Raw genomic sequence first — 13231 nt, 5'->3', positions numbered from 1 at the left:
AAATAAATTATTGATTGATTTAGGTATAAGTCATATTTTTATTTCCCTCTCGTTCGTCTAATACCCAAGACATTAAAACATTTGAATTATAAAGAAATCCAACAAGACAAAATTCATAAAGGAAACAAAAAATAGAAGCAGTAAAGTATCAATCAAATAATGTTGTAAAACGCACATGGCTCTCATCAAAACGCCAAAGCCGAATGTTGATAGAGTCTATAGAGAGCAAAAGAAAAGAAATCGTTGATGAAAGCTTAAAATGCACCATCAACAACAACAATGTATATTCCTATGTATAATAGTAAAGTAGAAAATCTATGAGATACAATTTTATTGCATTTTCCTTTTACTTTGATTACATTATACACTCTATATTAATTGAATAGAACCAATTTTTTTTAGGTATACGTTTATTCTGGATTACTTTGATTTTAAATCCTTTGAATGTTAATAAAAAAGGAGTTGTTATACTCAACTTTGTATAATTAATGACAACATTTGAAACAAAAGCTTTCATCAATTTTTAATCGAAATGACTTAACAAAAAAAAAAGGAAATTGAACCTAATCAACTAGACACGAGTGTATTTTACTCGATTCAGTCAACGGAAGAAAAGAGTCCTTGAATCAGAGTTCGGTTCGTTTGCTTTACTATTCCTTTCGTATATAGCAAAAGCAGAAATAACATAAAATGATGTTCAGATTCTTTATTATTTATTTTTTTTTTTGCATAAAATCCATCATCAGCGCGAAAGGCTACTGGGGGTAAAAAAAAAATCTATATTCTTAGAGGAGGAGGACAACTATCACCTACGTTCTGCCTGTCATCGTCAGTATGGAAATGGTGGAAAAAGGTTAATACACCAAATGCATTTGATATATTTTAAAAAATACCATATATCTGTGTTGACTAGTTTCTTTGACATTCAAAGTTGATGATGGTTTTGTTTTTGTTTTTCATTTTTAGAACAAAAAAAAAAACAGGAATCAATAAAACAATTTTCAACTCACCTTGTATGTTGGTTAAGTAAGTATCCTTTTTGTCAATTAAATCACCATCTTGTAGAGCAAATTGATCATAGGGAAGAGTTTGAACTAAATTAACACTATTCCCACTACCACCGCTGCTACCATATTTATGTCGATCTTCTTCAATACTTTTTTCTGTTGATTTTAGATAAACATCATGAATTAAAGCTGTACAACGAACCTGAAAGAAGAAAAAAATTAGAGAATTTAATAGGTTTTAGGTTTAGGTTAAAAATTAAAAATATCTGCGCCAAGCAATTTTAAAGGAACAATAATAATTATGTCTTCAGGTTTTAAATGACTTTAAAGAGAACTTTCTTTTTATGTCTCATACAATAGATCTCGCAGTTTTTGTACAGGAATCAGTTGAAAATATTGTCCAGGAGCCAAAAATATTTTTTCGGTAAAACTACACCGTGAAGTTGTACCTAGCTCATAATTAAAGAGTTTAAAATTAAAATCAAATAAGAGATAAATTGATACTGCCACTTTTCAAATACACAGAGAAAACATAACAAAAAGGTATAACTTCTGGTATATTTAATCATAATATAGTAAAATATACCAGAAATAAGGTTGAATATACCAGAAGTGAAATCATTCCTGCGATATTTTTACTTGCGATATAGGTACTATATATCAAGTTATGCATTCGTACAAAAAAGCCAAAAATACAATTTTGAAAAAAATAATTTTTGGATTTTATAAAAAAAATTTGAAATTTTTTTTTTTTTGAAAAATCAAATTTTCGAAAACGAGAAATTGAATTTTTTTGAAATTTTGTTTTTAGATGTTGATCAGTGATTTCTACAAAATGGCATAACAGTTTTATTTTAAAACTTTTTTTCCAAAAAATTATTTATAAAAAATTAGTTTTTTTAAAAAACGGTTCTAACGATTTTGAAAATTTTTTTTCTTTAAATGCACTTTAATAAAGCAAATAAAACTGCATACCTACAGATGTTGTTTTATTTTTTTGAAAAAAGAATTTTATTTTTTTTGAATTTGTTTTTTTTTTTTATTTATACCTTATTTGTTTTTTTTTTTTTTGTTTTGTTTTTATACCTACATTTCCCAAATTTCTATATAAAAAGTCTTAAAAATTTAAGCAACTTGAACTCTAAGAGCAAGTTCGTGCGACCAAGTCGTGCATTTTATTTTTTTCTGTGTAGGAACTGTATAGATCAACAGTATCTTCAAGAAACAAACTTTAAATGTCAAAAATCTATAAACGAACTCAAAAATTATAAAAAAAAAAACAATGTAAGGCATGTAAACCTGCAAACGTGGTAACCCTATTTAAATGAAAACTCAAAAATCAATTCCAAATATTGTTTTTGAACAAAATAATAAATTTTTTAAAGGCTTAAATATACAACATTTAACTTTAGCTGATACTCTCTTTTATATAAAAAAAATTTGGGTTTCATCTCTAAAATACGAAAAAGTTATTTTCTTATTTTTCACCCAAATTGCATGATATTTGAAACAGTTCAAGTCAAGATTATCCATTAGTTCTTAGGTGAGTGAGGTGAGGTTACCCTACCCAAATGCTAAAAAAAAAAACACCAAAACACTTATTTTCCAACCAAAATGTATTATATTTCACAGAGTTAAAGGCTCAATTATACATCAGATCTCAAATTAACATCAGATTTTAGGTAAGACCTTTTTTTTCTTAAAAAGGGTGTCATCTCTTAAATTAAAAAAAAATGAGTGGTTTTGGTTTTTTTTTTTTCATTTGAGTAGGGTTGCCGAGTACTTGTTTATACTTCAGAAATGGAACTCGATAATTTTTATACAGATGAGGGTCTCATAATTAAGTCTTTATTTCTTTTAAAATGCATACATTTTGGCTGAAAAATATGTGTTTTTATGTGTTTTCAGCGTGTGAGTAGAGTTGCCGAGTAGATACTTGGCCGTATTTTTTAGATGGCATCCGACATTTTTCACATAGAAGATAGAAGAGGGCCTCACCTAAGATCAAATATCGTACTTTTTGGGTGAAAAATTTGCGTTTTTGGTGTTCTGTGGCAGGGTTGGCACAATACTTGCTTATGTTAAGCTATGGCAACCAGCATTTTTTATAAGAGAAAAGAGAGTGTCAGTTAATTGTAAGCCTTTAAACATATGAATACAAATTCATATGTTTTTCATAGTGTTTTTGTTTTTTTTTTATTTGATTAGGGTTACCACATTTCCAATCCTAGATTACTTAGATTTATTTTATAAATTTTTGTCATTGTACATATCGTGTGCACAAAGAAAAAATCACGAATCTGCAAAATAGTAGTTTTGAGAAAAACGGCTTCAAAGTTTTGGAATGCAGTCTAGTTTAGTTTATGCTTCTAGGTAACAGATGGATGATTAGGATCGATGCAGTGAATAGAGGGACCAACAACAAGTAAATTGACACATTAAAGTGAAAATGTCCAAAAATGCAGATTCGCGGTTTTGGCGTTATGCCGACGATTGTTGCCACATAGAAGATTTTCTTTAAAAAGTGGCAACCCCATTTTTACCATTTGAACTTATCTTTCATTTGAAACCAATTTTAATCTGTAAGTTTTTGAGTTAAGTAACTCGACGGTCCCCTCAACAACTTTAAAGAACGCTTATTGACTCTTAGCAAATATTTAGGATTGATAGAGTTTATCTCTTTGTATGTATGTTTAGATTTGACAAGTCCCATAAAAGAGTTTACCAATCATACCATTCTAGGAAATGTTCACGACATACAAGTTTTAATCAAACGCAATTGTTTTTTTTTTTTTATTTTATTTTGGATGTTTTACTTTTTGTGTTTTTTAAGGGGGTTTCCTTGTTATATGTTTAAAGTCAAGCATCAAAACGTTTTTCGAAATAAAATATTGAAAAAAAAAATAATTGTATGAACTTTCCATATAACAAGAACTTCGAATTGAATATAAATAGTTTGCTTGAAAAATGGTGACAGTCAAATATAACAAAACCAAAAAAGCAAAAAAAAAAAAAAAAACAAATACAAATTGAAAACCAATTTGTTGTCTAGTGGGTACCTACGTGTGTACAAATTCTCTCTATTTATAGTAAAAACTCTCCTACAAATATACAAATACAAATAATATTGTAAAAGGGTGATATATTTTTTCATATTCCTGCATATCCTTTATGGCCAACCGCCGACACAAAAAAAAAAAAGGAATCAACAGAGAAACAAATTATTTCAAAAATTCAAACAACAAATAGAAAAAACAATGATTCCTTTTATTTTTTTTTTTTTGCTCTTTGTGTTTCGTTCATTTGTGTTGGCCGCAAAATATTTCAATTGTCCTTTCGTTGGCCATTCATTTAGGATATTTTTTTCGTATGTTTTTTTTATTTAGTTTTTGTATTGGGATTACATTGAAAATGGACTTTTTTTAAGGATAATTGTTCAATATTTCTGTTTTTTTTTTTTGTTGCTATTTTCTTTGACAAAATTTTGAAAAATAAATTTAAAATGTGTAATAAATAAAATGCGTTTAAAAATTGAATAAGACAATTATTATAAAAAAAAAAAAAAAATCGTCCACTTACCTTTAATTTTCCATAGACAAAATGTTGTGATGTAACGACAAAATGAATTCCAGAAATTGCAGTTTCCATGTCGTTCCGGGAATCTCTTAATGGACGATGATGTCGGACATGTGAGGGATTTGCCTGGAATAAAGGATTAAAGAGAATTTTTTTTTACTAATTCAATGTTATTTTTTTTTTTGTATTTTCTATGTGTAAAAGCTTCTTTTCTATCCTTATCTTACAACTTATATAAAAAAATGTTTTTGTCTATTTATTAAATATTTATTTATTTTTATCAAAGTCCTTTAAATTTTTCTTTTGAGGATTTTATTTATTTTTTTTTTCATGGTTTTAAAATGATGATATATAGATAGGAATGTTTTTCACTCTTATCGTGTCGTTTTATAAATATGAAAAAAAAAAAAATTGAAATAAATATTAGGTTGCTGGTTATATAGACACAAACAAGGCTAAAAGGATTTCAAAGGGAAGATTATTCTCTGGATGTGATGATAAAACAAAAATATATGTGATATATATATATTTTTTTTTTATTTTTGATATGATTCATGTGAAGGGAAAATGTGTCTGGATGACATAAAATACTTAAAAAAAAAAAAATAAATAAATAACGAAAATACTGTTGATTGAATAAAAAATAAGATGAGTATGAAAAAAATATGAAATAATTGACTGGGAATTTACCAGACTGGAAAAAGGCCTTGAAAGCAAGCGAAACACACAAAAGCTGCTGATATTTTTATTTATTTTTTTCAAGGGAATTATAAGGTCAAAGTTTATAAAAAAAAAAAAAAATGTTGAATCTTTTAGTCTATCCAAGGGTAAAAATAACACATATTTTATCAGAAGTGGTTAAAGCAGAAGAATCAGCAAATTTGTGAAGAGTTAATTAAAGAGTTGTTTTTTAAATTGGCAATTTAAAAAAAAAATGAAAATTTAAAGACAGTAGACACAGGCTATACCTACATATTATTATATCTTGAGAATTATTTGGTAAAATTAAAGATATGGATGTTTGAATTTTATATTTGTGGCTCAATATAAAACAGTTTTATATTTAAATGTAAGAAAAAAAAATATTTCGATTCAAATAATTTAGCAAACAGACCTCTAAGAAACTTTTGGTTTTTAGCTATAAATAGAACTTAAAGAACACTTTATTTTGATGTTTCACTCGATGGATTTGGAAAAAATTTTTGAAATTGCACTTTTTTTTATTCAAGGGGTTAACCTTAATTTTTTCTCAAAAATCCGAAGAAAATGAAATTTAATTTTTTCTACCTTAATGCATAGGCCTGGTTGCTGTGAACTCAAATCTGTAAGCCAAATCTTATTTCGATACTTTGATTTGAAATTATCTGCTTCCGAATGTAAGGAGAAAATAATATTTTTTTTTGAGTTCACAGTAAATAATTCAGCAACTAGACCTCCAAGAAACCTTTTGATTTCATCTAATACTGAAACTTAAAGAGACCTTTCTTTTGATGTCTCACTCGATGGATTTGGAGAAAATTTTTGAAATGTACTTTCTTTAATCAAGGGGTTTAACCTTGATTTTTTCTCAAAAAATCGGAAGAAAATAAAATTTATTTTTTTCTACCTAAATGCATAAGCCTGGTTGCTGTGAACTCAAATCTGTAAGCCAAACCTTATTTCAAGACTTAAATCCGAAAAAATCTGCTTCCGGAAGTTTGAAAAAAAAAAAAAAAATATTTTTTTTGAGTTCAAAGAAAATAATTCAGCAACTAGACCTCCAAGAAACTTTTGGTTTTCAGCTATAAAAAGAGGCTAAAGAGACCTTTCTTTTGATGTCTCAGTTGATGTATTTGGAGGATTTTTGAAAATGCACTTTTTTTATTCAAGGGGTTAACCTTGATTTTTTCTCAAAAATCGGAAGAAAATAAAATTTAATTTTTTCTTTTTAAATACATAGGCCTGGTTGCTGTGAACTCAAATCTGTAAGCCAAACTTTATTTCAAGACTTTGATCCGAAAAAATCTGCTTCCGAATGTTTGAAAAAAAAAAATATTTTTTTTTGAGTTCAAAGAAAATAATTCAGCAATCAGAACTCCAAGAAATTTTTAGTTTTCAGCTGTGTATAGAGCTCAAAGAGACCTTTCTTTCGATGTCTCACTCGATTAAATCGGAGGAATTTTGAAAATGCATTTTTTTAGACAAAGGTACCTCGATTTTTTTTTTCGAAAATCTTAAAAAAATAAATTTGTAATTTTTATACTTAAATAGATCATTTATCTAATTTCTTTATTTCGTGAATTTTCTCAATACCTGTCTACGTTGTCCATTTGTATTATTTTCTATAACATCCCTGTTAACCATTTGATGCAAGACCTTTGCAATATGCTTGCTAACAACAACATTTTCCAAAAGCTCCATAGGTATCTAGCGGGGCTCAAAAATGTGAGTGTCCAAGCAGTCCTTATTAAGTCACAAAATGCCGTCTCCCATTAATAGAGTAGAGGTTTTGATAATACCACCACCACAATATACTGGACGTTAGTACAAAATGAGCATTCTCAAAATTGGATGAACACACAATTTCGCATTTTGGTACTTAAGAGTTAATTACAAAATTGCACAAATAATTTACAGTTTTTTGGAAACAAAAATCGAATCGAAAAGGACAACCAAAAACCCATTTTACCCGAATAGAATTGTTTCTGTGTGTGTGTGGAAAAGAGTGTGTCCTGGAAAAGTCACTTGATATCAATATCCTCGTACACCAGACAGAAAGCTCTAATTGGATTTCACATATGAATTTCAGTATTGTTGATAAGGGTGAGAAAGTAGGGGAGGGGGTTGGATGGAGGGAACTGGTTTGTATATTACTTTCGAAAAACCAGGATGAAACAATCGATGCGGCCAACCACCAATAAAATAATAATCCCTTTTTCTGCTGGACATCATATACTACCCGAAAGCAAAAGGATACGAATTTCATTTCGTTTCATTCATTTTCGCAGATCGTTTGTGTGTCGTTTTAAATAAAACACAAGTTTGCTTTTTAATGGCCAAGTATACCATATACACGAGGCACAATGAGAAAAGGATTTTTTTTGTCTGTTCTGTTCGGCAGTGGACGACACAGGACACACACAATATAATGGCATTGCAAGGATATGTACGTGCCCAATGCAGGACGAATTGCGAACGGCAAAAACGAGACATTAAAATAAAAATGAATTCACCCAGCAATTCCATGCATTTTTGAAAAGTCTCCAAAATCTAATAGAACCACCCAGCCACCACACACATAATAAGGATAACAGCGGACTCGGCAGAAAAAAAAAGTATACAACATTAGTGTCGTCGTTTTAATAAAAGAATAAAAAGAAATTCACATTTCCATGTGTGTACTGGTATTCATATATAAATATCACATGAATAATGTCCTTGCAAAAAAAAAATGAAATTATGTGACTTTTAATTTTGCACTCTTTGTGCATATGTCTGATGGGTAAACTTTTTAGTATCCTTCTTGCATACACAAATAATCTCGCTCTCCACACTCTTGGTAGGTACTTCCTCTGGGGGACATAGAAAGGGCTTAACCTGATTTTATGTTTAAATATCCTGATAAGTGGTCAAGAGTGCGGAGGAACTAAGCTACGACACGACCGACGAAAGCACAATAAACAAACAACATTGGAGTACCAGCTGAAAGCCAAATAATTTAGTAATAGTTTGTTAGCTAGAAAAAAAAGGTCCTGGTAGCTGGTTATATATCCTTTCGAACATGTTTTTTGTTCATTTCTCAATGCGTTTTTTTTTTTTTTACTTTTTTTTTGAGAATGAGGCATGAAAAAGTTTTTGTCCCGCAGAATTCAAGCTAAAGAGGGTGTTGTATATGATATAAAAGTTGGAACTTTAATAACAAAAAAAAAAAAAAAATAAAAGACGGAAAGAGGATTTGGTGCGAGAGAGTTTTTCTGGATACCAGGTGTTTTACGTGTTACGAAATTATGTGAAATTTCCTTCCCTTCAAGGTTTTTCTCTGTGAGGGAATTTTTGTTTTTCTTACGGTTATATGGTTGGTATAGATAGAGAATATAGAGATGGTGTTGAAAATTCCGGAAATTGTTAGAGAAAATTTAGGTATAAATAAAATGATACAATTTAGTTATGAAAATGTGGAAAAGGAAAAACTAAATTTGGTCTATACTCTAATGTAGGAGGATGAGGATAAAGGGATTGTTGATAAACCCATATAGTCTTAATGGAATAGAGGAAAAACTTTTTTTTTGGTATAAGCAACCCCTTTAAGTCTCAATAGGAATTAAAGGGTTGAGTTCTTAATTTTGGATTGGCATTTGAAAATGACACACAAAATCAATTAAACATTTTGATTATATGAAAGGTCATACAAATGGACTTGACTTGGGATAGTTTTAAGGTTTGTTTGAGTTTTTTTTTTACATAGTATAAGCAACAATTGGCCTTAAAACTTTGTTTGTTTCAAAATAACTACCTACTTAAATGAGGTTGCGAGAAATTATTGGGGTCATTTGTATGTTACTTTTTAGTTTAAAAATTAAATTATAGAACGGCTGATTCCCCTTTTCAGTTTGCTTTTTTTTTACGATAAAGATCATCCGCAAATGACTTCGTACTCGGTGAAAATGGACCCCAGCGCGTGCGGTATCTGGGGGGGAAAGAGGCGTGGGAATTAAAAAAAAAAAAAAACAAAAAAAAAGATGCTACTTTGCACAGAGATCAACTGGTCTAGTACGTTTAGACATCGAACTGTCTAGTACAGGTAAAATAGGCATTGTAAAAAAAATTGTTACCCTCATGAAACTTGGTAAAAATTAGCTTTTGGAATAAGAACCAAGGATTAAAAGAGTTTATAAAAAAAATTTGTATGGAAAGGTGTTTTTTCGTACAAAAGTAAGCAAGGAGTAAAGGTCAACAAAACTTAGAAAATAAAATGCACGACTGGGTCGCACGAACTTGCTCTTAGAGTTCAAGTTGCTTAAATTTTTAAGACTTTTTATATAGAAATTTGGAAAATGTAGGTACCTGTTATATAGGTACAAAAAAAAAATTAAATAAAAAATAAAATTCGTTTAAAAAAAAAAATTAAATAAAATCTGAAATCAAATTGCCCTCCAAAACAATTTGGAAAAAAAGTTTTTAAATAAAATTGGTATGCCATTTTGTAAAAATCACTAATCAACATCTAAAAATAAAATTTCAAAAAATTCAATGTCCCGTTTTCGAAAATTTGATTTTTCAAAAAAAAAATTTCAAAATGTTTTTACAAATCCAAAAATTATTTTTTTCAAAATTTTATTTTTGATTTATATTTACATTATATAAATGCTTCTTCACAAAAAGTTTCGTTGAAATCGAATTAGCAGTTTCGGAGATAATCGAATTTGAAAAAAAACGGTTGTATGGCAGGTACCGTTAATAATGATTTTCAAAAAAAAAATTTTTCATTAGAAGATAGACCTTAGCTTAAAACTAACATTTGAATTTTTTAAACAAAATCGTTGGAACCGTTTTCGAGATATTTCAATTTTACTAAAATCGGTATATATACGACAAGTATCCATAAAGTATCCATAAAGTTCTTAAAAAGATTGGTGAAAGGGTGTTTTTTTTTTTTAGGGATTGAGTTATGTGTGAGAAAGGTATTATAAAAGTTGACATAATTTTTTAAAAATTTTTTAAACTTGGTGAAAACGTTTCTTTTGTTATAAAAACAAAGTATCTAAAGAGTCTACAAAATTGAGTTAAAGGGTGTTTTTTTTTTTCTTAAAGAAATTATGAAATGCAGAATAAGTACCACAAAAACTAGTACAAAAATGGGTCGACAATGAAAATTGGTAAAACTATTTTAATTATAACAGAAATCAAAAATTTAAGCAGTCTATAAAAAAATTTTAGGTTAAAGGGTGTTTTTTTTTTTTTTGTGGAAATAAGAAAAATCCGCAATAAACCCATTAAAATCCCTTACGAAATTTATTAAAAATATTGTTTTTGCCATGAGAAATACGAATAAAATAAGTGTTTATTTATTTATTTAAATAATAAAATTTGGTAAAAAACGTTGCAAAGCAAGAATAAAGAGTTTTCATAAAATAGCTTTAGAAAGGGTGTTTTTTTCGAAGATACAATATATTCTGTAATTGGTCCCAAAAAGCCAATATAATTAATTTTAATTACAAAAATAAATTGATTTTTTTACCTACTATTTTTTACGTTAGTACACGTCAATGTCAATGTTATCGGAATTTTGTTTAAAAGAAAAGTATTTTTGTTTCTGTCAACTGTTTTGAACCAACTTTTTTGAAATGAATTTCTTTTCATTTCAAATCCGCAATCACTTAAAGTCTCTTCTTTTTATTTTTGGTACTATAAACGATTTAAAAAATGTTTGCACAAAATTAACATAGGTATCTGACTTAATGCCGACGATATCAAGTTTTTCAAAACCATTTTGTCAGTTCCACTTCAAGGAATTCTTTAATTTTTTCACCAAAATTTCATATAGGTATCAAACAAATAGAAAACATTTTTTGATTCTCTTCCTTTTTATTTTTGTATAACAACCCTGATTTCTTATTCCATCGAACGATAAGAGGAGACACATTTAAATTGGCATGCTCTCCAATAATTGCAAACGATTTGAATATTTTCTCTAACTCTAACTGAGGACAAAGGACACACAATACGATTCAAATAACTACATACACACACACTTACTTACCTCTTGATTGTTAATAGTCCACGTTAAATTCGCTGCTGGCTTCGAATGCCTTGATGTGCAATTCCCTCTAACTATATCACCAATTTTATATCTCGGTCTTATTCCAGTTATAGCTGGATTATGATTTGGAGGCTCTGTAAATTAAAACAAAAAAATGAAGGAAAACATAAAAAGTAAAATTTTTTTGAAAAATTATTTTAACAACGAAAAATAAAACAAAAAAAAAAAAAATTACTACAAGAAAAACTTTATTTAATTACAAAAGTCATTAAACGAAGAAGAAGAAGAAAAAAAAAAATTATAAAATAATTTCCACTATTTATAAGCTCTGATGCTCTGGCTCTGTCTGCCTGTCTATCTGTCTGTAGAATGTAATTCTGTCTCTATTGGTATAACGGTAATTACAAAACTATTCTCTGTGTTTTTCTTACTTCTCAAACTGTTCGTGTTAACTGAATCATGGCACCAAGTTAAGGATAACAAAAAAAAAAAAAAAATAAACTTTTGAAAAAAATTAAAAACATGAACTGTGCAAAAGTGAAACTTTAACAGGATATCAGCGCGGAAAATGACCAACGCCATCATCCCAATATACTACACATACAGTTAGGTAGTAAGGAGTAAGTAGAAAAAAAAAAGTGGAAAGACTAACGGGAAGTAGGAGATAGAGAGCAGATATAAATTGCATTACCCCAAGAGTAGTAATGTAACTTTTGTCTCTCTGGCTCAGTTTTGCTGCCCTAGGACTAACATTTATACAAAAGTTATGTTCATTCGTTTTCTGTGTTGAAATAATGACAATTTTATCTTGCTTTAGTTTGTTTTTTTTTTTATTTTTTTTTATTTTTACACAAAAAGGATACACATTTTTTTCAATTTTTTTGTTCTTTGTTAAAAAGAAGACTTTTATTATGGATTAACGGTAATTAAAACTCTCTATTCTTTGCGTACCTCCAGTTTGAAGCAATAAAAATCTTACAATCGGTTATATAGGGGTATCCTTTTATAGTTTACCTGGGGATTTTCTGCATGAGAAATGTGTTCAGCAGCACACTTTTTAGTAGCAAACTGCAACAAAACTATACAAACACAAGATATTTCCTTTATAGAAGAAAATGAAGAAGAAAGTTGCAAGGATACCTATTTTATACGAATCCCCGACCTACTTTGTGTTGAATTTATATTACGTGCTGGTAATTTATTTGTTGATGCATTTTCACCAAAAAAAAAAAAAAAAAAATACACTACAAAATGCCAAACATGAAAAAAAGGACGAAAAAAGTTAGTGGAATTTTTTCTGTTTTTTTTTTTTTGTTTTTATTATGTATCCTTTGCGGATATAATTTCTGTCAGATAGATGAAATATTGCAATGCGAGATTAAAACGCTATAATCAAATCCTTGATTGTTATTAAAAACTTCAACAGTTTTGTTGGTATCCTTTTTCCCTTTATTAATAGAGAAGACTATAAATAGACAAATCAGTGTTGGATATTCATATTCTTTGGTAAAAAGGTATTGAAGTGGAAAAGCGTTGCTCTTAGTTTGCAATTTCCACTTGAATTTGCAGCTTAATGGAGAGAATATCCTTGAAAGCGATTTGTATGTTGGATTGGTTAATACTAACTACCTTGTTGATGTGGCATAAATGGGTAACATTGAAATTCCTGTGTGTGTATCTAAGTGGTTGAAATTATTGCTGATTAATTGCTAAAGTGATAGTTTGTTTGTTGCTGTATATGTGTGTAATTTAACTTGGGATGATTATCATTATATAACTATTATATAAGTTATTGTGCCTATGCCAGCATTATCCTTTTCAGTGCGGGAGCACATACTATATCTCTACCAAGGATATGTGCAATTGCAGTAACATTTTCATATAATGAAAATTGTTAACATCATCGGTG

At 28.7% G+C, this 13231-nt stretch overlaps 1 protein-coding gene across 2 annotated transcripts in view; it reads right to left on the bottom strand.

Annotated features, from left to right (window-relative positions):
* The window catches only part of LOC129913458 (uncharacterized), a 199523-nt gene that overhangs the window by 5987 nt on the left and 180305 nt on the right, over nt 1-13231 (bottom strand). For both annotated transcript variants that reach the window (XM_055992148.1, XM_055992149.1), the window contains exons 5-7: nt 11323-11456; nt 4587-4709; nt 1011-1209 (exon numbers count right to left, since the gene is read on the bottom strand). In XM_055992148.1, the coding sequence (XP_055848123.1) occupies nt 1011-1209; nt 4587-4709; nt 11323-11456 (456 nt within the window). The remainder of the gene's footprint in view (nt 1-1010; nt 1210-4586; nt 4710-11322; nt 11457-13231) is intronic.

Source organism: Episyrphus balteatus, chromosome 3 (assembly GCF_945859705.1).
Source record: "Episyrphus balteatus chromosome 3, idEpiBalt1.1, whole genome shotgun sequence".
Classification (NCBI taxonomy): domain Eukaryota; kingdom Metazoa; phylum Arthropoda; class Insecta; order Diptera; family Syrphidae; genus Episyrphus; species Episyrphus balteatus.
Note: the sequence above shows the minus strand (reverse complement) of the source record. Positions and strands in the feature narration are given on the sequence as shown.